The sequence below is a fragment of the Ambystoma mexicanum genome, chromosome 4p (assembly GCF_040938575.1).
Source record: "Ambystoma mexicanum isolate Mex_15411 chromosome 4p, UKY_AmexF1_1, whole genome shotgun sequence".
In the NCBI taxonomy this organism is placed as follows: Eukaryota; Metazoa; Chordata; class Amphibia; order Caudata; family Ambystomatidae; genus Ambystoma; species Ambystoma mexicanum.
This window is the reverse complement of record NC_090927.1, coordinates 115,820,613-115,845,068: the sequence shown is the minus strand read 5'-3', so window position 1 is coordinate 115,845,068 and position 24,456 is coordinate 115,820,613. Positions and strand designations below refer to the sequence as shown.

At 44.7% G+C, this 24,456-nt stretch overlaps 1 protein-coding gene across 1 annotated transcript in view; it reads left to right on the top strand.

The window, feature by feature from the left end:
• LOC138453051 (sterile alpha motif domain-containing protein 12-like) overlaps positions 1-17,237 on the top strand; it is a 250,784-nt gene extending 233,547 nt beyond the window's left edge. Inside the window, exon 5 of the mRNA XM_069605508.1 lies at positions 14,279-17,237. Coding sequence (XP_069461609.1) covers positions 14,279-14,355 — 77 coding nt within the window. The 3' untranslated portion in view covers positions 14,356-17,237. The remainder of the gene's footprint in view (positions 1-14,278) is intronic.
• Positions 17,238-24,456: the final 7,219 nt, after the last annotated feature.

Below are 24,456 nucleotides of genomic sequence, written 5' to 3'. Positions count from 1 at the left end.
TATAAGTTCGAAGGAGTCCTCGACATCCGATGTATACAGGTTATAAAGTTCTGGCGCAAGGGGACACCCTTGTTTTAAACCCGTTCTTATCGGAATTTGATCTGTCAGTGTTCCTGCTTTATCCAACCTGACTCTTATGCTTGTATCTGTGTATATGACTTTGATGTTCTCTACCAGTGTCTGCGGGCATTTCCAATTCTCCAGTTTCTCCCACAATTTGACTCTTTTTATTGTGCCAAACGCTTTTGACAAATCGATGAAAGCTATGTAAATGTCTTGATTTTTGTTCCTTGTAGTTCTTGCTTTCATCAGATTGATCAAAAAAATGTTGAGTCCAGTACCTCTCCCCCTCACAAAACCAGACTGCCAGGGGTCTTGTCGTCCGCTATGCTGTGCCCAGGTAGTCAATGCTTTCAGCAAGGTTGATGCGAAGACCTTCCCCCCGACATCCAGCAGTGCGATCGGTCTGTAGTTGCCTGCCGAAGTTCGAAGACCCTTTTTGAAAATCGGCACCACTACCGCTGTCCTCCAGGAGTCCGGAATTTTCTCGGTATTTAGGATGTATTCAAACAGGATGTGTAGGAACTTTGCCCATTCACTGGTATTGCTCTTTAATATTGCATTCGTAAGTCCGTCCGGTCCCGGAGCTCTTGAATCTTTTAATTTCTTTAAGATATTTTCAATTGCGTCAATACTGATGTCTATTATCACATTTTCCTTCCTTGACACTGATTTTGGCTTAGATGTTGTGTAAGGCTCTTCTTGTTGCTGTGTGTAATATTCACACCATGAGGTGGCACATATTGGATTTGATCGGCTTGTCTCCTGCGGATGGTCTGCTCCATTAATGGTAGCCCATATTTCTGCAGTATTTTTAGTTCTTATTTTTTCTAACATGCTTTCTGCGTCCTGGTTCAGCATAGTTTTCTTATGTAAGTACAGCCAGTTGCGGTACCTCTGTTTTAACTTGTTTATCTCCTTACTCGATTGACTGTTTATTGTTTTTTTCGTCTTTAGTCTCCTGATGTTTCTTCTTAATTCTTTTTTTCCTTTTCCTTATCTGGTTGTCATATAGATGTTGGTGGTTCTTGGTAGGATAATTACTTCCAGGTTTCCCTTTTGTCACAAAGGCTCTGAAGAGTGGTGTGTAATCAATCCTTTGTGTTTCTTGTTCCATTTCGAGCAGTCGGATCATGCCTTTTAGTTTGTTGTTTAACTGTTTGATTTTGTCTGTTCTGATCCTTATTTTCTTTCCTCCTTGGACTGTGACAATATCCTGGTTGTAGACAAAAATCTTGTTGTTACTGATGTTGTTGCATGTTAATTTCATCAGATTGTGGTCACTTTCTGTCGTTGTTATGACTTCCAAGGTCTGAATATTCTCTGACAGGTTACTCGAGATGCAGATGTAATCCAGGATTTCTGCTGATTGAGCCCCTTTCCATGTGGGTTTAGCTGGTACATCGCCTTTCACCTGTCCATTAAGAATAACACAATCTCTTGATTGCAACATGTTGTTCCATCTTATTCCTCTTTGTTCCTTCGCTGTGGCGGTTGTTATCACCTCCTCTATTTGGCTATCTTTGTTCACGCAGGTACAATTTAAATCCCCCACCAGTATATATAAGCTGGTCTGTCCACTTCTCTCTCTGTTCGTCTATCAGTTCAGATATTTCCTCCGGTAACCTTTCGCATGCGATATTAGCTGGGTTCCAGTAAATATTGATCAATATCAATACTCGCGCAGAATCTTTGTCGAGCTTTATCACTATCATCTGGATAAATGGGGTTGGATTCACTGCCTCCAGCACTTTCCAGTTCAAATCGTTCTTAATAGCTACAAGTAGACCTGACATCGGTCTGCCTCTAGGACCTTTTATAGCCGGATTTAGTAGTACCACGTATCCTTCCAGTGCTGGTTCTTGCCGCAACCATGTTTCCTGTAAGCACAAAACTTTCTGATTCTCCTTGTGTATCTCTCCGTTCGTAAAAAGGTGGTTTGAGCCTCTTGTGTTCCAGCTTCCTAGGCTCCACAAACCTGCACTTTTTTACTGTTTCATGTTATTGAGTGTTCATTTTGTCATCAATTAAGTTTTTCAACCACTTCCATCTTGCCACTTCATTTTCTTCTTCTTGTCTTTTGTTTCTATTATCTGGGCTTCGAATGTTTTGTCTAGTGCTTTTTCCTGCTGTCTCTCTATTTGTCTGTTTGACATTGAAAGTAGCGATTTATTGTTGGAGAGAAGCAGGGGTAAGGTGCTATTGAGCATTTTAGTCCCCGTTTTCTTTCCAGGGGCCTTAGGAAGGTTGCCTGACTTGTTGCTACTTCTCAAAGCGCGGCTCATGGTCTACTTCTATGCTACAAGTATTGTTGATGAAAGTTACACCCGCAAATAGATAGACACCCGCCCACCGGAGTTGACACAGCTATACACACCAGCACAAAGTGAGCAGTACTAGACACCCTGCAAAATTTGTTACCATGCGCTCTTTTGCTAAGTTCCACAACCCCCTTCCCAGTACCTCCACTCCCAAATTATGTGAGTTGTGCAAGTTAGTAGAGATGCAGTACAATAAGTGCTAGTTTCAACCAACGTAAGGTTCAATGCGGATCACGAGGCCCACTGCCCACCAGAATCGTTTTTACTCGTTTAAAGAAAATGCGGGTGGGAGTAGTCACGCATAATACTTAGTGTCATGCATCCATAAGTCTCATTCTCGCAACTGAGTATAATTCGTTAGCTTGTGTTAGGTATTGATTCACAGGTCCAAGGGTACAAGAGGCAGAAAGATCACAATGACCCCCTATGATCCACGTGCAAATCTAATACTCATCCGTTCAGGTCCATCAAACAAGCAAATTGAGTCCTTCCTTGTTAGGTTCAAAGGCCTTGTGCCCGCAGTCTCCTAACAGGGTGAGGCTCAAGATATCCCCAGGTGATATATCCGGAGCAGTTCCTGAAGCTATCCTAGAGTTAACCCACACAGCCTTGCAAGGCGGCCCCAACTGGAGTGACTAAGAAGAGCACCTATGGGCAAGTGGCACACCAAGGCGATGATAAAAGGGCCTAGTGCACACAGAGGCCCTTTGGGGGTAGGCTCTACTGGGTGGGCTTTGTCAGCACGCCGAGGGTTCAAAGGCTTGAAGCCTGCAGTCACCCTCTAGCTGAGGAAAAGCAACCAACACTTATGTAGCTGGTAGTCATGCCACCATTCCCGAGAACGTTACTTAAGGTAGGCCCTAGATCGTATTGCAGCAAGTGTTCAAAGGTCTAACACCCGCAGTCACCCTTTGTTAAAAATCTCCAATAATGACACTGTTTCTCAACACATGGGTACAAAGGCTAAACGCCTGCAGTCGCCCACTGTGAGGGTAACACTCAGCCACTTTCAATGTATAATTTGAAGCATGTAGGCTCAAAAAACAGATTCAGAGATACCAAAGAGCGTGACTAGATATCACAGATTGCAGGTCTGGGCGGAACAAGCTCGCCCACTACGCACACTCTCCTGTAACCGGGCTTCAAGCCAAACACCATACATGCCCATCCCAGTGCGCCCTTCAAGCTACAGTAGCCTTAGTCACCGATAACCCAGGGTACATAGGTAGGGCTCTGAGACAGTATTCACAGTACACAATCAACGTCCCAGCCGGAACATGTTTTGCGGATGCACTAAGTATACAAGCTGGGAGTAGCACCTCCGATGAACATAAAACAGAACCCAAATCTATTAGCTCAGCTGCGCCACCAGTTCGTAATGGCTCTCTCACACCAAAAAGATTTAGCTAGAAGGGTCTTTGCCGGGCCACAAGTGCCAAAAACTCGTAAAGCAGTTGAGTATGACCTTCATAGAAATAACCAAGTTTGGAGCTGTAGGGGTGCCAAACTCAAGTTCCCAAGTTTGAAGTGGTAATTCTCTTACCGATAGTCCAGGATGGGCCCCACAGCGCCACTGCACCACCAAACACACTGCTGGCACACCGCTCCGCGCATGCACTTTGTGTTTGTAGGACGCTGGGACTAGTTGGTAGCAATAGAAGAGGGACTTCGATGGAAATATTCTCCCAAGGGAACGTTAGTTCAAGAAATCCAACAGTTGCACAGGAGATGAATAGAGGGATCCTCCCTCACCAGCACACCAAACACACTGCTGACACACTGCGCCGCGCTACGTGCATGCGCGGTGTGTTTGTAGGGTGCTGGGACTAGTTGGTAGCAATAGACGAGGGACTTCTATGGAAATATTGTCCCAATGGAACGTTAGTTCAAGAAATCCAACAGTTGCACATGAGACGAACAGAGGGATCCTCCCTCACCAGCAACACCAAACACACTGCTGGCACACCGCACCGCGCTCCGCGCATGCGCGGTGTGTTTGTAGGACGCTGGGACTAGTTGGTAGCAATAGAAGAGGGACTTTGATGGAAATATTGTCCCAAGGGAACGTTAGTTCAAGAAATCCAGCATTTGCACAGGAGACGAACAGAGGGATCCTCCCTCACCAGCAACACCAAACACACTGCTGGCACACCGCCAGCAGTGTGGGATATATCTTTATAATTTTGGGAGAAGGGAATATCTTCTTTGTCAAATATTTACAAAACTACTGGATGAAATAACCCCAACCCTCTCTGCCCCCTCCCCCAGGTAATCGAGTGAACACTACATGCCCAAGTTTTTTTTACAGCTATTTCCCATAATGTCCAGTCTTGGGGCACCCTTAAGATTTCAGTCAATTCTGTTGTACGAGTCAAAGGTTATTAGCAATAAATTGTTTGGATTTCCTAGCAACTGCCGCCCTTAAAAAATAAAAAAAAAAATATATATATATATATATATTATAGGGCGACAGTCACTGCCCCATAGTCAAGGTGAGACGTGAGTTGCATAGGAAAATGAAAATCTGAATTGCTAATAACTTTTGAACCCCCCAGACTGAAATGTTTGTGAAAGAGTTGTTAAAAAATAAAAAACTTTATTAAGAAAAATAACGCTGGAGGGATTTGGACGAGGTCTGAAACAACTTGGACATGAAGCACTGATTTGTGATGCTTTTGTGGTTTGTGCTTATTCTGTCCAGTGGTTTTTTAAATGTTTGACAGAGAATGGAATACCCCTTTCTCTCAAAAAAAAATAGTGATATCCCCATGATGCATTGCAGCAGAGAGGCTTTTCAGAAATGAAAAGCCGTCATCTTTTTTTCCCGATCAGAGAAATAGCCACAGCTATAACCATGAAAATCAGAAAAAGAAAAAGAAGAAAATGGCATTTGGAGGCGGAAAAACAGTGAACTGGCATCAGGTAAGAGGTGGGGGAGGGGGAGAGAGGGCACCATGTTAAATTTGGGAGTTGGAGGTGGTCTAGGGTCCGAGTTTGCAGCACACATGTTTTCCCGTAGCCGCAAATATTTGGCAGGGTACCTGCGGCTACTGGAGAAGACGAGATTGTCAATGAAAGTCCATCACAAGGAATTCATAAGGCACGATCCTGAACAAGGTGCAGTGAACGTGCTAAACAGCACGCTTCACAGCGCCTTTTCCTGACGCCGAGGCACCACACTTATTTATAGATAACGGACGGATTGCAATCTCGGCAGCAGTTTTGTTAAATAGAGAGTTCATCACAATTTAACCAAACTGTTGCAGAGAACATGTCACAACAGAAGACGCTTTTATTTGTGATTAAGCAGTTTGCCAAGCATATAACATCTTTATAAATACAACCTGTTTTTAACACAAAAAATAAAGGGTGTTTGTGTGCTACACCGTGACTGCAAGTTTAAGCAGCATTTTTTTAGGTTGGCAATGTCTTTGGAAAGGAGCAGAGGGCACATTAGAACAAAGGCCCCAGCTTCGTCGAGCGGTCCCTCGGCCAAGCTGGGGGCTTGCTTGTCAGGGGCAGGCATGTGGCATACTTACCAGTTACCACTGCTATCCGTGTCAATCCTCCACAACAGAGACACCAAAGTGGTACTGTACATGGGCGCCACTTTTTCGCAATGGCAAAATTGGAGGAGTGCCACAAGAAACAACATGTCAAATGACCGATAACAAAGGTGTCGGTTGCTAGGTTGGTTTATCGCCCTTCCTAGCAACCGGCGCACATATTCTGAAAGCAGCGCATTCATTCCGACTTTTGAACAATGCGCCACCTTCAGAATAAGTGTGAAGTACCGAAAATGTCGGAGATGCTTTCTACAACATTTTCGGTACTTAACATCATGCTCAGAATCTGGTCCTGAGTGTTTCAGGGGCTGTGGGAGAGGGCTAGGGAGGCAACTGGGAGTTTGTTGGAGTGAGGGGACCTTGCCATGAGGAGAGAAACAAATGGTGAGTGAGTGGGGGACCAGGGGGACACTTTTTTCTGAAGTTGTTCCCAATAATCACGGCTCTGAAGCTACTGATAATCGCGGCTATATGTAGTGCATTGGTATTATAGCAGTGGATTGTGGATTTTCTTTTCTTTTAAAGGATATTTATACAGATACTGTGATGTCGGGGGTGAAAGTTCACTGTCCATGCCCAGTGGGTCGATAGTGTTTTAAATGGCTGAAGGCCTGGTAGTGTTGTGAAATATACAGTGGGCATGGCCGAAGGCCTATTGTAAAAAGAATTTAAAGTGGGCATAGCTGAAGACAGTGGCCACTGGCCTTGGCCGCAGGCCAGGGCTAGTGGCCAGGGAGTGATTTACAAAAATACAGAGGGCAGTGCCAAAGGCCCTGGCCACTGGCCATGGGCCGTTACTGATTTAAAACATGGGCAGTGGCACTGAAGAAAATTCAGTCGGCATGGCTGAAGGCCATGCATGGTCAGTGGTACCAAAAGAGTGTGGGGGGGGTCATGCCCCACGTCAAAATCTGCAGGGGTCGACAGACAAGGGCAGAACAGGATGAGGGGGCAGAGGGGTGAAAGCTTGGGGAGTTGTAAAATGAAGTGAGAAGGGAACTGTGGTAAGTTGACACACATTGACTTGCCACAGATCCATCTGGGCTTTGAGAACTGGGCATGTTCACAACCATACTTAACCCAAGACACAGCGCCTAATTTTCTAAAATGAACATTCAAAGCACAGGAAAGGAGAGCTTTTTTATCCACACATTCATGACCAGAGGCTGTACAAATTAGCAAATATGGTGCATGGTTACAAAGACTTTAACTGGGTGAGTATAGTGAAACATTAAGTGGAAACCAAGCCCATTGTGCATCATATACGTATTGATTTAATCATATATAACAGACATATTTGTCAAATGTTCTGTAGTCATTCCTATGATTCCAAAATGTTCTTTTATTTTATTCAGAGCAGCCAGTAATCATCATTGGTGCTATTTATCCCCTTCCCCTTTCTAATAAGGGCATTTGGAAAGAACACAATAGGGGAAAAAGAACCTTCTATCGAACATAATGTATACGTTATTCTAGGTTTTGATAATGTGCCTCGGTCAATAAGAGAATTGTAGCAAACTTATTATGACTACAATTTGTAATTGAAATGATCCATAGAAATGAAAATTTTACAATTTTAAAAAGATTCAGTTTACAATGCTAGTATAATAAAATAACTTCCTTTTTTTAAATTAATTTCTCATAAAAGGTCTCTCAAAATGTCCTTCTTTCTTGGAAGAGGTCACACTTACATTAAAACAAATGATCTGTTCCAGCTGTGTGCTCCAATGCAATGCTACAGTATGCACACACTAATAAACAACATAAAGAAAATCATCATCGCATTTATAGAGCCTGCAGCCTGATCCTTTGGTCCCTTACAAGGTCTGTCAGAACCCCAGTCGCCCACTGCAGAGACTATCGGTGTCCCCCTCACCACCACGATACATAAAATGTGCCCTCAATGTGATGGCAACATTCCTGCAAGACACATGCAAGAATAATTCATGTTTCCAAATATGATGCTGTCCCCATTCTACTTTTATATATGGACATACGCAGCCTCCTCCCCATTCAAGGGATGTGTTTCTTTCTCTGCTTGTGCTGAGAGAGAGAGAGAGAGAGAGAGAGAAAGAGAGAGAGAGAGATAGAGCGAGAGATAGAGAGAGAGAGAGAGAGAGAGAGACACACGCGCCTGGTGCAGCTATCATATATATAACATTTCACTGGTATTGAGATGAGTTCTTTTTCATTGACCTAATTATTGTACAATCACAATGAGAGGCTTGTAGCTCCAGGTAAAGTATTTCAAAGTTGGTATTTTTCCCAGCCATATCATTAATGATGGGGATTTTCTGGTGGGGCACATTGTCTGGGAATTTGTTTCTTATGACAGTCATTAATTTGTTGTGCATGTAGTGGTTCTATAGGACACACCTTACAGTATTTGTTGAGAAATAATGCTATGGCAAAGTGGTACTGAAATGTTTCTCATGAGGGTACTTATGGTCTATCATAAGTACAGTACACTTTTCATCAATAGCTGCCACGAGGAAGGTATACCTGCCATAGTATAAATGTGGGACAGATCATATGAAAAATGAGTACATAATCCAGAATAGACATACGACACAGATTAGCTGCCTCGCAGAATGCAAAAGTGCTCAGGCATGGCTACAGGAGGCACATTGGATGCAAGGAGTAAACTACAAATACCATATAGTAGATGGTGGATGGAGATTAGAAGCTACCAGAGAGGTGTCCTTATCCAGACAGACTGAGATTATAAGAGGGACATGCTTTTCAAGGAGAATTACCATTGTATAGCAAAGAAACAAGTGGATTTGGTGTGCAGTACCAATGCCTACTATTTTTATAGAGGAAGCAGCACTATAGCCAGTGAAACGAAATAACTCTAGATGCTGAGAGACTGGCAATTTTGATAGGTTAGGCAATACAAGATTGAATGGGATGCCTAGGATCACACATTGGTTAAGATATGAAGCTGGGATTTTTACCCACTCTGCAATTTCTGCACTTCACCACTTTCTTTTTTAGCACTTACAATGAACTAAAATAATCACATTATATAGAACTGACTTGGAAAGTAGATACACTGTATAACCCAACACATCAACTTTGAAAAACAAAATGATATAGAAGCGTATTATGCAAAATGGTAATGATCGTTGCTTCATTGTCTCCATCAACAAGGGAAGTAACTGACATGATCATAAAACACTTTTTTCTGGGTTTCTCTTTTCTATTTTAAAGCTTTAAATGCACCCAAAACACAGGCTTGTGAAATTGTTATTCATAAATGAGCAGACACACATTTGAGTTGCACAAAAAAGCCAACCGTTCCTATGTCAAAGAAGCAGACTTTAAAATATGCTTGCCAGAAGCCTTCAATATCTGGTCCTCTATCTTCTGTGTAGAAACCATTCCTCACAAGTGGCCTACATAAAAGAATGATGATCGGGTAATGGGCTAAACAATGCCACCAGCACTTGAAAAGGCATTCCTTTTCACAGAAGACACCACAGTAATGTCAGTGATATGAATGATTTGTCCAGGATCACTGCAACGTCTGCTGGCATAGCCAGGATACAAGCATGCACAATTTGGTTCCACAATTTTGAATATGGATAGCTTATCACCTCTTGAAACGAACACTTTATGTTCATCATTTGGTGTGGATGCCTAGCTTTTACAAAACCCCATCTGAACAAACCCATTTCTAGACCTTCACCATATTGATGCTTTGTTTGCTTTTTACAGCAACCACTATGTGGTGCAGGTCCATTGCTAATAATAGCACCTGCTGTGCTAAAAAACTAACTACATATACACAGATGTTATCAGATTCAGATATACTAAATGCTGAGTTGGCCTTGCTGGGATTTGTTACAGTAATCTTGCATATGAACACAGACCTCTGCAATGGGTGCTTAGCACACTGAGCTATATTCTGAACTATTGGAGCACTCACATGTATTAATAAGCATTTCACCTTTGGCTATTGCACATGATCAATATAATTACAAGAGAAAGGTGAGAATGGTACAAGAATGGGGTCTTAGCGAACACACAAACTTTGAATATCAAAGTGAACACAAAGTATTACATGATTAATGGATCAAAGCAGAATTTTCTTTTCAACAAACAGTAAGGCAATAGGATTGGAGTCCCAGCAGCAAGCCTTTAAATATCCTGAAATGCTGAAATGTTCCATTTAAGTCGTATAGACAATGTGAACAGATTTATTTAGAGTAGTCAGCCTTGTGGGGCTCCCTCCAAGGTGGGGGCCCGGGGCAAGTTCCCCTTTTGCCCTCCCATAAATATGTCTCTGGATATGACCCTCCAGATTTTATGAACTTCAACTCCCATCAGCCTTAGCCAGCATAGTTAGTCGTGAACCATTGTGGGAGATGTAGTTTAAAACATTTGGAGGGCGTCATTTTGGGTATCCAGTAAGCAGGAGATGCATTCTGAGCCACTAAGTGCTTTGCTTATAGGCGACCAGAGTCTTTAAAGAGAAAGGAAAGGGGGGATTGATGCAGCAGAAGGTTATGGTGTGATGTTAGAGCGAGATTGATACAAAATATTGATCTTGCTTTGATGTCTGACCTGAACTCGTTGCAGTTTCTATAAATTGTAAACTTATCTACAAATATCCCAGAATATTATAGAAGCATGTCACCAAACGATAAGTCTTATATACTCCACTGAATTAATTTCAAATGGGAACTAGGAACTTAATACTCTGGGACAGAATTATTGTGCATCAGAGGATAAGAGGGCAGCTTCCTCTCTACTGCATTTCAGGAAGAAAATCAAGACTCCATCCTTTGCTCTATGGAACCTCTGCCTTCCTTTCTTGGCTTTTCAGCTAAGTTTATTCTATATAAAATTCTAAACATACATATGATGCTCCATCCTCATAAATTGGTTTCATGATACTCTAGGCATCACTGACCGGGCAATGAATTGGTTAACCTCCTTCCTCTCTAACCGGCCCTCACAAGTTCAATTGAGCCTGTTCCTCTCCTTTTTCTCACTCTCCTCCTGTGGCGTCCCCCAGGGCTCAATCCTCTCACCTTGGCTCTTCAACATATACCTTGTCCCTCCAGCTCATCTGATCTCCACCTTCTCCCCTCATTTTCAATGCTACCCTGCTGACCTTCAGCTCTCCTTTTAGCTCCTCTCCACCCCCCTCCTCTCCTTCCTCTCTCATTCCCGACTGTGTGACTGCTTTTCAGGCATGGTGTGCCTCTAATGATCTCTGCCTTGATGCCAGTAAGACTGAGATCCTTCTCATTGGGACGCCTACTCCCACCTTCCTTCCGTCTCTCTGGTCATCCTGCCTGAGCCCCCTCCCCTCAACCTCTTGTGAACCAAAACACCAGGGTATCATATTTGACTCCTCCCTCAGCTTCTCACCTTAGATTGCTGACTTTGTCAAGAAATCTCAATTTGAGCTTCATCTCCTCAGAGGCATTCTCCTTTTCCGCACCTTCACCGGGAACCTCAATGTCTCCAGAGCTCTGGCTCTCCCCAGGCTGGACTACTGCAACAGCCTCTTCCTTAATCCACCCCTTTGCTCCCTCTTCCCTCGTGCAACTAATCCAGAATAGGACTGCAAGATTTATCCTTGGCCTCAAGCCCAGGGACCGCATCTCTCAAGCCGTAAAATCTCTCCACTGGCTCCTGGTCACTGCAAGGATTAAGTGCAAGACCCTCTGCATCATCCACAAGGCTTTCTGGGGCCTGTGACTGCGCAACATCCAACTCTCTCTCTTTCCCTAAATACCTCTACACTAGAATTATTTGGTCTTCTAGCTCTAACTCTCTGCACATCAGACACCTCTCCAAGCAGAGAGTGTGAGGGACGTGGTGGAGGGTAGTTCTCTCTCTTCAGCAGGAGCCTCCCTCTGGAATGGCCTTCCTGACCCTCTCCGTCTTGAGCCAGATCTCCTTAAATTCTGGACGCTTCTCAAGACCTTCCTTTTCTCCTCATCCTTCCCCCTTCCCCTCTAGTTCCACCTGTCTCTATGTCTGGTGGCCTGCATCCCTCATGAGCCAATTGGGCAGGCTTTCCTTAAAACCAGCCCCCCCACACCCTCACAGCACTTGCCCTCGGGCAACTTCCCTGACTAGCCTACGGAGTCTGGTCCACATCCCTTCCCTCACACTATTCACCCCTTCCCCCTCCTGAGCACTTGCTCTCCAGGCCTACCTTAGCACTTCACCAGCCTCTGTCCCCCTGGCCCCTTGAACGTCTCCCCATCCCCCTCCCCCTCACTGGCTGTCATTGTACTTTCACGTCCGAATGTCACAAGGTCCATTAGGACTGTTTTTCCCCCTGTTTCGACCCCGACCCCCTCGCCCCCCACCACCTTGTCTTGTTGCGCCTGGAAACACTTTTTGATGTATAAGCACCATACAAATGCTCAATAAATAAATAAATAAAATAAATAGGTTTGAAATTTATATGGGTGAGCCTTACTGCTAGATCTTACATTGTAATACGATACAATACTCAACTTCCTTGGTTTACGTTCCAAGATATATATATATCATTTGACCATTGCTTTTTCCTAGTTTTCTCTTTTTTTAACCCATCCTCCTACCAGAAACACTGTCTTCTTACTCTCATAGATGCAGTCACTCCCCACCCACTTCCTCACAGGTGGATGCATAGAACTAGCATCCACTGCGGAACCATCCCAAAGACAGGCGCTTAGTACTTACATCTCCCAGAAGCTCGGCCTTTTTCCGAACCGCAGCAAATAAGATATTTTTTGGAAGACCCCACAAGGCACCCCTTAACAAATATACTCTGTTTTTCAGGGGTGCTGGACTTCCATTGTATTTCTTGCCAAAATCGAATGGTTAACTTGTTGGTGAGGAGTATCAACGGTCTGCAGTTCCTGGCGAACAAGGCTGCCCAATGGCCACCCGAGTACTACACACCAGAGGGTGATGTCAGGGGTTGGGAGTACTGCATGTTGAAAAAGACTGCTGTATTGCTGACCCCGCGGAGGTCCGGTGATAAGTGACGAGTAATTTCTATTTTTCGGGCATGGATGTCCTCTTTGCATTCTACCTAAGAGAACAAATTAAAACATAAAGGGCCTCATTTGACACAGTGGATCCCACTTTACTTTTACCCTCTCTTGCATCCTTTGTTTTCTTTGGTTCTGTACTATCTTGGTTTCATTCTTATCTATTTGATCGCACTTATTCTGTGTCCTATGTCGGATCTTTCTCTGATACTGTGCCTCTTTTTCATGGTGTTCCTCAAGGTTCTGTTTTGGGTCCTTTCCTTTTTTCTCTTTACACATCTCCTCTTGCTGCTATTATATCACCCTTGAGGTATCACATAATTCCTATGCTGAGGATACCCAACTCTTTCTGTCCTTCTGCTCCTTTTCCTCTTCTATTCATGATAATCTCACTTCTTGTCTATTGGCAATTCATTCCTGGACTATTTTCTTGCTCTGAACACTACTAAAACCGAGGTCCATTTTTCCCTGCTATTACTATTTCTACTCTCTCTCCACCCCCTTTATTTCTTTTCCTTTTCCTCCTGCTCGTCTTCCGGTTTCTTCTACTGCTCCTACCCTTGGTCCTTATCTTGATGCTGATTTTTCTTTCTCTTGACACATTTCGCTTATTTCACGCTCCTGTCGCTTTCATCTATTTAATATTCATAAAGCTCAAACTTTCAATACCTTCAATGATACGAAACTCTTGATCTCCTCACTCATTTTCTCACATCTTTTTTATTGCTCTGCCGTGCTTTTTGGTCTTCCTGTTTCCCGGCTAAATCCTCTAAAATCTGTCTTTAATGCCTCTCTTCATCCTCTACATTTGCTTTCTCCTTGTAACTCCATTTCTTTGTCTTTATGCTCGCGTGGATGGCTTTCCTTTCATTCAGGTCTCAAATTCAATTTTCTATGTATTGTCTTCAAATCTCTTCATGTTCTTGCTCCTCCGTATCTCTCATCTCTTGACTACTCCTATGTTCTTTCTTGATCATTTAGGGCTCAGTCTCAATTTCTCTTTTCAGGTCCCTGTCCCCACGCAGCCAATCTAGAATCCATCCCCTTTTGTTTATTGACCCCTCTTAACTGGAATGCCCTCCCTCTTTCTCTTCGTTCTGAGTCCTCCTATTCCTTATTTCGCTCTTCTCTTAAGACCTATCTTCTTCAATCATGTTGTAAAAGCTTAGAATGTTACATTGTTTGTCTTTCTCGTTATATAGTAGTGCAAGTTTGATATGTACAGCACTGTGGTGTAAAGAGCTTTATGAATTTCTCTCATGTGTGCATTGGAGGTCTGCCATACAAATTGGTGACCCTGACGTGATACTCATATTTTCCGCAGGACAGAGGATTCCTGGCCGCACATCTGGCAGGGCCACACCCACCTGCAGCAACCGGTTCCAAGCGTTCAACCCGTAGTGGTATACAGGAGCCGTTTTGACAGAATTCCTGTCTGCTCTTTGGAGCGGGCGCAGCTTCTAGGATTGTGCAGCCGTTACCAAGACCCTGTGATGGAGGAGCTTGCGGTGAACACTTAGACACAAGTACACCTTTTTGCAAGTGAAAACAACGTGGGTATGGTGATGGGAGATTTTGGGAAACAGGATTGGTAGAGAGTGCATGGTGGAATGGTGTATTGGTGAGTTTTAAGAGGGTGTAAGACCATGTGGCGACTGTATATAGCTATTATTGTTATATAAGTATAAGAAAAGAGACCTGGAGAAGAAGGGATCCTTCCCAGTGTAGAGGAGAAGATGGTACCATATTTTGAATAAGAAACAAAGAGAGAAAAGTAGGAGCCCCATATAATTCGAGGGCTCGAGATCCTTGTGCCCTATACATCCCAGGTGGGGGAACAAGGTGAAGTAGTGGTTGTTTTAGCATTTTCATTTTATATTGTGTTTTGGGAGGAGGCCAAAGGAGTGCCGGTGGAGGAGGAGGCGACGAGTGTGTGAAATCAGAGAGTGCAGGTGCGGTGTGAGTGAGTGTATAAGGAAAGGAGGGGTGAGAGGGAGGTTTGGTTATGGGGTGACAGTCGGCAGCAGATGACTGGTAGGGACGTTTTGAGGCAGATAAATAGTTCCTATATTATGTGTGCGATAGTTTATTTGAAGTTTTTAAATTGAAGATAAGTACGCCATTAGAACACATGTTCAGTGCATTGCTATTGTATAAGGACATGATAGAAAAATATCACAAGCAGTGGGTGGAGGAGACTCGGGATGGATGTTCTGCCCATGGACGGAGCAGGGAATGAACAACCGAGGGATATTGCAACATATGTATACATTCTTGGCTGCTAAATACAAGAAGCTTCAAAAAAGGAAGGAAATATTAGAGCTATGGAGAATGGTCGAAGATTTAGAAGATGATGAGGAATACAAGTTGCAGTTCAGAATGGGGGGTGGCCCTGATTGGGGGTGGGCTCCCCCAATACAAGACCCCGATGGCGGACCGCACTTTGATTGCAGTAGGAGCCGGGGGAACAGAGCAAGACCAGCTAGACCATCAAGACCAGCTACCCTCTCCCCAAATAGGCTGCAATACAACCCTGGCTGCCACGCCGGATATACAAACCCAACATACCGAACAAACCCAACGAATGTGCACGCTCCTGCTACAGCCCCACCCCAAGTTGGGTTGACACCCCTATAGCAAACTAACACTAACACTGTGTTGCCAGCTGTTACCGAGAGGGTGGTAGATGACAAACCACAAAAGGAACTGGAGGAGGCGTTAGAGGCAGCGCAGAAGGAATTGGTTTGGTTGAGGGCCCAAAGGGAGGAAGTGGGCAAACCGACAGGTGGACTGGACGAATGGAGGGCAGGAGATATTTTGATAGGACTGATTAGCACGGCTATCAAAGACGTTCATATTGAAAAAGGAACCTGCAAAGGTCAGGGAACTGGGAGCTTAGAGTATGGAACTGTGAGGTCCGAACGGGAGATAAACAGGGAGCTATGAGAGGAGGAGTGGGAAACAATGGATGAGTTAGAAGATGAAGAAGGGGCACCAGTCATCACCCCAAGAGTAGAGGGCTTGTGGGGAACGCAGCTGAGGAACAGGTTTGGATGGGTGGCAGTGGCGAGAAAGTGGACGGTGGTGACTAAGAAGAAGAGAAAGGGAATAGGGACACAGTTTCCTCTGTTACACAAGGGACCCGGGAGGGCACAATATGTGCCGTGGCCCCAAATGCATAAAAACAATTTGATCAAGGAGCTCTCCCCCCCTCACCGCAGGAGCTAGAAAGTGAATATACAGTTTTGAAAACAAACAGGTGTTGCTCTGGCAGTGGGGGATTTAAAGAGCCTATTTGTGGCAATTGTGGGGGACCAAGCGGAAGACATTTGGGTTAAGGCAGGGTATCTGGGGGTGTGGTTGGGGGATGACATGCATGATGGAGTTCGGTTCAATGACATTAGGGTGCAGGTGTGGGCTGCACTACAATGGGCATACTCAGATACACCCGATTTACAGTCAGTAATGCAGCATGCAATGAGTGAGGATGAAGACCCAGCCCAATACATTTTGGAAGCACAGGGAATGTGGTGCTTCCAAAATGCAGAAGATGGGTAATTTCTTAAGGGATTGCAGGAGTAGGTCAGGGACAGGATATACTTACTACACTCCCGGGTTTCTGGCACCACAGCAGCAATACCTCCCTGCACCTCCAGGGCCCACATCTGTACCGTGTGAAATAATTGCTGCCACGGCCCCCTCATGCACAGATACCTATCCCACCTTGTATTGTGCTGCAGTCCGTACCACAACCGCAACTGCATGGTGCCCAAATGCCCAACAGCAACGCCATCCCAAATGGGACAGTGACCTATTACCAAAGAGCAAGTGTCTTGGGGGGGGAAACCCTTTCATGTTTCCGGTACTAATACTTACCCAGACTAGGACAGCCCACAGAGAGTTATTGTATGTCCAGTCCTGTCACTCATCATCCGTCCAGATGATGAACCCTTGGTGGGCGTTGAGATAGGAGACACACAATTCATCTTTATGGTTGATACTGGTGCCACCAAATCATGCATCAGTGAAGGAAACTTCCCTTTATCAGGTGAAACACTCAACACACAGGGCTTCTCTGGGGCTGTAGCAACAGTTTCTTTTACAGAAGAATTGGCTATCAAAATAGGGGGGAAGGTGGTACAGGCACCCCTGGTACACTCAGAAACCTCCCCTATAAATTTTCTGGGGTGGGACATATTGAGCAAGTTAAACATGTATAGGCACCATACAAATGCTCAATAAATAAATAAATAAAATAAATAGGTTTGCAATTTATATGGGTGAGCCTTACTCTAGATCTTTACATTTTAATATGATACAATACTCAACTTCCTTGGTTTACGTTACAAGACATATATATATCATTTGACCATTGCTTTTTCCTAGTTTTCTCTTTTTTTAACCCATCCTCCTACCAGAAACACTGTCTTCTTACTCTCATAGTTGCAGTCACTCCCCACCCACTTCCTCACAGGTGGATGCATAGAACTAGCATCCACTGCAGAACCATCCCAAAGACAGGCGCTTAGTACTTACGTCTCCCAGAATCTCAGCCTTTCCGAACAGCAGCAAATAAGATATTTTTTGGAAGACCCCACAAGGCACCCCTTAACAAATATACTCTGTTTTTCAGGGGTGCTGGACTTCCATTGTATTTCTTGCCAAAATCGAATGGTTAACATGTTGGTGAGGAGTATCAACGGTCTGCAGTTCCTGGCTAACAAGGCTGCCCAATGGCCACCCGAGTACTACACACCAGAGGGTGATGTCAGGGGTTGGGAGTACTGCATGTTGAAAAAGACTGCTGTATTGCTGACCCCGCGGAGGTCCGGTGATAAGTGACGAGTAATTTCTATTTTTCGGGCATGGATGTCCTCTTTGCATTCTACCTAAGAGAACAAATTAAAACATAAAGGGCCTCATTTGACACAGTGGATCCCACTTTACTTTTACCCTCTCTTGCATCCTTTGTTTTCTTTGGTTCGGTACTATCTTGGTTTCATTCTTATCTATTTGATCGCACTTATTCTGTGTCCTATGCTGGATCTTTCTCTGATACTGTGCCTCTTTTTCATGGTGTTCCTCAAGGTTCTGTTTTGGGTCCTTTCCTTTTTTCTCTTTACACATCTCCTCTTGCTGCTATTATATCAGCCTTGAGGTATCACTTCATTTCTATGCTGAAGATACCAAACTCTTTCTGTCCTTCTGCTCCTTTTCTTCTTCTATTCATGATAATCTCACTTCTTGTCTATTGGCAATTCATTCCTGGACTATTTTCTTGCTCTGAACACTACTAAAACCGAGGTCCATTTTTCCCTGCTATTACTATTTCTACTCTCTCTCCACCCCCTTTATTTCTTTTCCTTTTCCTCCTGCTCGTCTTCCAGTTTCTTCTACTGCTCCTACCCTTGGTCCTTATCTTGATGCTGATTTTTCTTTCTCTTGACACATTTCGCTTATTTCACGCTCCTGTCGCTTTCATCTATTTAATATTCATAAAGCTCAAACTTTCATTACCTTCAATGATACGAAACTCTTGATCTCCTCACTCATTTTCTCACATCTTTTTTATTGCTCTGCCGTGCTTTTTGGTCTTCCTGTTTCCCGGCTAGATCCTCTAAAATCTGTCTTTAAGGCCTCCCTTCGTCCTCTACATTTGCTTTCTCCTTGTAACTCCATTTCTTTGTCTTTATGCTCGCGTGGATGGCTTTCCTTTCATTTACGTCTCAAATTCAATTTTCTATGTATTTTCTTCAAATCACTTCATGTACTTGCTCCTCTGTATCTCTCATCTCTTGACTACTCCTATGTTCTCTCTTGATCATATAGGGCCCAGTCTCAATTTCTCTTTTCAGGTCCCTGTCCCCACGCGGCCAATCTAGAATCCGTCCCCTTTTGTTTATTGGCCCCTCTTAACTGGAATGCCCTCCCTCTTTCTCTTCGTTCTGAGTCCTCCTATTCCTTATTTCGCTCTTCTCTTAAGACCTATCTTCTTCTATCATGTTGTAAAAGCTTAGAATGTTACATTGTTTGTCTTTCTCGTTATATAGTAGTGCAAGTTTGATACGTACAGCACTGGGGTGTAAAGAGCTTTATGAATTTCTCTCATGCGTGCATTGGAGGTCTGCCATACAAATTGGTGACCCTGACGTGATACTCATATTTTCCGCAGGGACAGAGGATTCCTGGCCGCACATCTGGCAGGGCCACACCCACCTGCAGCAACCAGTTCCAAGCATTCAACCCGTAGTGGTATACAGGAGCCGTTTTGACAGAATTCCTGTCTGCTCTTTGGAGCGGGCGCAGCTTCTAGGATTGTGCAGCCGTTACCAAGACCCTGTGATGGAGGAGCTTGTGGTGAACACTTAGATACAAGTACACCTTTTTGCAAGTGAAAACAGCGTGGGTATGGTGACGGGAGGTTTTGGGAAACGGGGAAAGGCTGTGTGTGTTGAAAAGGATTGGTAGAGAGTGAATGGTGGAATGGTGTATTGGTGAGTTTTAAGAGGGTGTAAGACCACGTGGCGACTGTATATAGTTATTATTGTTATATAATTATAAGAAAAGAGACCTGGAGAAGAAGGGATCCTTCCCAGTGTAGAGGAGAAGATGCTACCATATTTTGAATAAGAAACAAAGAGAGAAAAGTAGGAGCCCCATATAATTCGAGGGCTCGAGATCCTTTGTATATATATATATATCCAAGGTGGGGGAACAAGGTGAAGTAGTGGTTGTTTTAGCATTTTCATTTTATATTGTATTTTGGGAGGAGGCCAAGGGAGTCCCGGTGGAGGAGGAGGCGACGAGGGTGTGAAATCAGAGAGTGCAGGTGCGGTGTGAGTGAGTGTATAAGGAAAGGAGGGGTGAGAGGGAGGTTTGGTTATGGGGCGACAGTCGGCAGCAGATGACTGGTAGGGACGTTTTGAGACAGATAAATAGTTCTATATTGTGTGTGCGATAGTTTATTTGAAGTTTTTAAATTGAAGATAAGTACGCCATTAGAACACATGTTCAGTGCATTGCTATTGCATAAGGACATGATAGAAAAATATCACAAGCAGTGGGTGGAGGAGACTCGGGATGGATGTTCTGCCCTTGGACGTAGCAGGGAATGAACAACAGAGGGATATTGCAACATATGTATACATACTTGGCTGCTAAATACAAGAAGCTTCAAAAGAGGAAGGACATATTAGAGCTATGGAGAATGGTTGAAGATTTAGAAGATGATGAGGAATACAAGTTGCAGTTCAGAATGGGGGGTAGCCCTGATTGGGGGTGGGCTCCCCCCAATACCAGACCCAGAGGGCGGACCCCACTTTGATTGCAGTAGGGACCGGGGGAACAGAGCAAGACCAGCTAGACCTTCAAGACCAGCTACCCTCTCCTCAAACAGGCTGCAATACAACCCTGGCTGCCACACCGGATATACAAACCCAACATACCCAACAAACCCAACATATGTGCACCCTCCTGCTACAGCCCCACCCCAAGTTGGGTTGACACCCCCATAGCAAACTAACACTAACACTGTGGGGCCAGCGCTTACCGAGAGGGTGGTAGATAACAAACCACAAAAGGAACTGGAGGAGGCGTTAGAGGCAGCGCAGAAGGAACTGGTTTCATTGAGGGCCCAAAGGGAGGAAGTGGGCAAACCGACAGGTGGACTGGACGAATGGCAGGCAGGAGATATTTTGATAAGACTGATTAGCACGGCTATCAAAGATGTTCATATTGAAAAAGGAAAAGGAACCTGCAAAGGTCAGAGAACTGGGAGCTTAGAGTATGGAACTGTGAGGTCCGAACAGGAGATAAACAGGGAGCTATGAGAGGAGGAGTGGGAAACAATGGATGAGTTAGAAGATGAAGAAGGGGCACCAGTCATCACCCCAAGAGTAGAGGGCTTGTGGGGAACGCAGCTGAGAAACAGGTTTGGATGGGCGAGAAAGTGGACGTTAGAGACTAAGAAGAGGAGAAAGGGAATAGGGACACAGTTTCCTCTGTTACACAAGGGACCCGGGAGGGCACAATATGTGCCGTGGCCCCAAATGCATAAAAACAATTTCATCAAGGAGCTACCCCCTCACTGCAGGAGCTAGAAAGTGAATATATGGTTTCGGAAAACAAACAACAGCTGTTACTCTGGCAGTGGGGGATTTAAAGAGCCTATTTGTGGCAATTGTGGGGGACCAAGCGGAAGACATTTGGGTTAAGGCAGGGTATCTGGGGGTGTGGTTGGGGGATGACATGCATGATGGAGTGCGGTTCAATGACATTAGGGTGCAGGTGTGGGCTGCCCTACAATGGGCATACCCAGATACACCCGATTTACAGTCAGTAATGCAGCATACAATGAGTGAGGATGAAGACCCAGCCAAATACATTTTGGAAGCACAGGAAATGTGGAGGACAGAAACAATGGAGTCATGGGATCAGTCAAATCTGCTTTTCTCTTTTGATATCAAGCGGGGCTTGCCCGAGGAAGTTTAGAAGGTGCTCGATACAATAGTGGGTGTAGAGCAAAGGGGTGGGCAGAGATACAGACTATAATTATCCACCATTGTAAATGACTCAAAGAAAAGGAGAAGGGCACAGCACAAAGGATACGACAGAGGAAGCAAAACTAGTACAGAAAGAATGTGCTAAAATGTCAGTTGAGGGGGTGGTTGTATTAACAACAACTCAAACAGATCTATCTGAGCAGGGACCTGGGCGAGCAGACACAAGGATGGCAGCATTGTGGACAGGCAGAGGATGGTACGGTTGGTTCCAGCCCCAGCAGCCAGAGTGGCTTCAAGGGGGACAGCAGCGAGGCACAGGAGGATTCTTAGGAGCCATGGGGCAGAAAGGGATTCAGAGGAATGGGACAGAGACAAGGAGCAGGGCCCGGACAGTGTTGGGGGTGTGTGAAGATGGGTAATTTCTTAAGGGATTGTAGGAGTAGGTCAGGGACAGGATATACTTACTACACTCCCGGGTTTATGGCACCACAGCAGCAATACCTCCCTGCACCTCCAGTGCCCACATCTATACCGTGTGAAATAATTGCTGCCACAGCCCCCTCATGCACAGATACCTATCACTCCTTGTATTGTGCTGCAGTCCGTACCACAACCGCAACTGCATGGTGCCCAAATGCCCAACAGCAACGCCATCCCAAATGGGACAGTGACCCATTACCAAAGAGTGAGTGTCTTGGGGGGAAACCCTTTCATGTTTCGGGACTAATACTTATCCAGACTAGGACAGCCCACAGAGAGTTCTTGTATGTCCAGTCCTGTCACTCATCATCCGTCCAGATGATGAACCCTTGGTGGGCGCTGAGATAGGGGACACACAATTCATCTTTATGGTTGATACTGGTGCCACTAAATCATGCATCAGTGAAGGAAACTTCCCTTTATCAGGTGAAACACTCAACACACAGGGCTACTCTGGGGCTGTAGCAACAGTTTCCTTTACAGAAGAATTGGCTATCAAAATAGGGGGAAGGTGGTACAGGCACCCCTGTTACACTCAGAAACCTCCCCTATAAATTTGCTGGAGTGGGACATATTGAGCAAGTTAAACATGACCATTTAATATACAGATCAAGAAATAGTATGTGCCGTCCCAGGAATGTGTGTAGTAAGAGCAATGATGGTGATACATACCCTGGTGGAAGATGTGACTGCTTGTGGGATCCCTGTCCACCTTGATGTGTTTCCATACAGCATTAAAGTACTGCTAAACGTGGCACCTCGGGTAGTGAATCGTTCTGGCGGGTTACCTTTGACTTTATTTTCAGACCAGTTGTGTCTCCAGAGCTTGTAGCAGGAACAAAGATTTCTTTGGATTTAGAAGGCCAGGTGGTGTCAGACAAAAGGATTGTGGTAATAGAGACTGACTCCAAAGGTTGTGAATGGCAAACAGTATTCTGTATAGATCCGACAATACCACTGAAGGAGGTGACAGATGTTGAATTGTTTGAGGCCAGTGCTGATGATTGAGTGATAGTATTGGCCTTTTGCAAACCCTGTGAGATTATGCTACAATAACGCTGAGTACCCTGCACCATGATGGTCACTGTAACAGCTCCCCTGTTCACTGAAAATGACTTTGCACAGGTTCGAGAGAACTTATGGATGGTCAGTGCTTATGATGTGGGCTTCTTACAGGGGTTTTTGCCTGTCAGAATAACGCTTAAGCAGGGCACAGTTTTACCCCGAACAAGGCAATATCCCTTGTCTAAGGAAGCAGAGGATGGGATAGGAGACACAATTGTAGCACTCCTTCAGCAAGGAATGATTTTTCTCCAATTCCTCCTGTAACAGAGCCATTTACCTGATAAAGAAAGCGAAAGGGGCAAGTTGGAGGATGAAACAAGATTTATGCCCTCTAAAAACATTGTGCAAGCAGAGTTTCCGGTTGTTCCTAACCCTGCCATCATTCTGCACAGTATCCATAAAAAAACCTCTTTTTATCGTAGTAGACTTTGTGTGGGAGCGAGGGGCCAATGCGCCCCTCCCTACCATCACTTCTCAGTACAAAAGTCGGACCAAGTGCCTCTAGTGGTGGGTACGCCCCTCGCCCTTATGCGATGTTAACTTTGGGTTACATTCGCGTAGATGGGACCACCAAGCAGGACACAGGGCATCCATTTTTTGTACCCCCTTTCGACTCCATCTTGGTAACCAGGCCTCACTGCGGTAGTACAAAATGCATCTCTCCCTTTTGCCCGCCGCAGTAGCTCGGAGCACATGGCCCCCACCCTCGTCCCTACTCCAACTGGAAAACTCTGCAGCTCCATTCTCACGCTGAAGCCGGAGCTGCTTGCAACAAATAATAAATGTAACACATCCCTTTTCCTCTGAGATCACTGTCCTGCATGTGAACCAACATGAGCCAAGCACATAGCTCGTCCATCTCCACAAAAGTGTCCTTGCCTTCTTACCCTCGCCAGTTGAAACTTATTGCCATTCTAACCCTGTGTCCTTGCAAGGCATTCCTTTCATGTGCCAGACTGCCAACCATGCTATGAAGCCCACCCAACAGACCCCCAACTAACATTAGACCCCTGCTGCAGTATATCGTGCCCAATACTAACAAGTGCCACATACCTGAGATTCTTGTGAGACTAACCCTATAGTTCAATGACAGTATTATAGTGGTCATGGCCCATAAACCTGTGATCTCTATAACCCAAATGTTGTAGATGATATAAACTCTTGAGTGATTTTTACAATGACATGATACACTACTGAGGGTCTATTGATCAACTATTATTTAGTGCATGCATTACTCAGAATGTATTTTCTTAGCTTAGCTTAGATAGTGACTACCGTGTTTCACAGCGACCTAACCTTCACCCATCCGGAGCAAAGATGTCTGACGTCAATCCTCCTGCTAACCAAGCAACCAACCCGGAGGAAGAGATGATGCCCACACCTAAAACACCACCCGGCTGACCAATCCAGGTCCAACGTAGCATCATATGTTAAAGATGCCAATGTACTATATAAA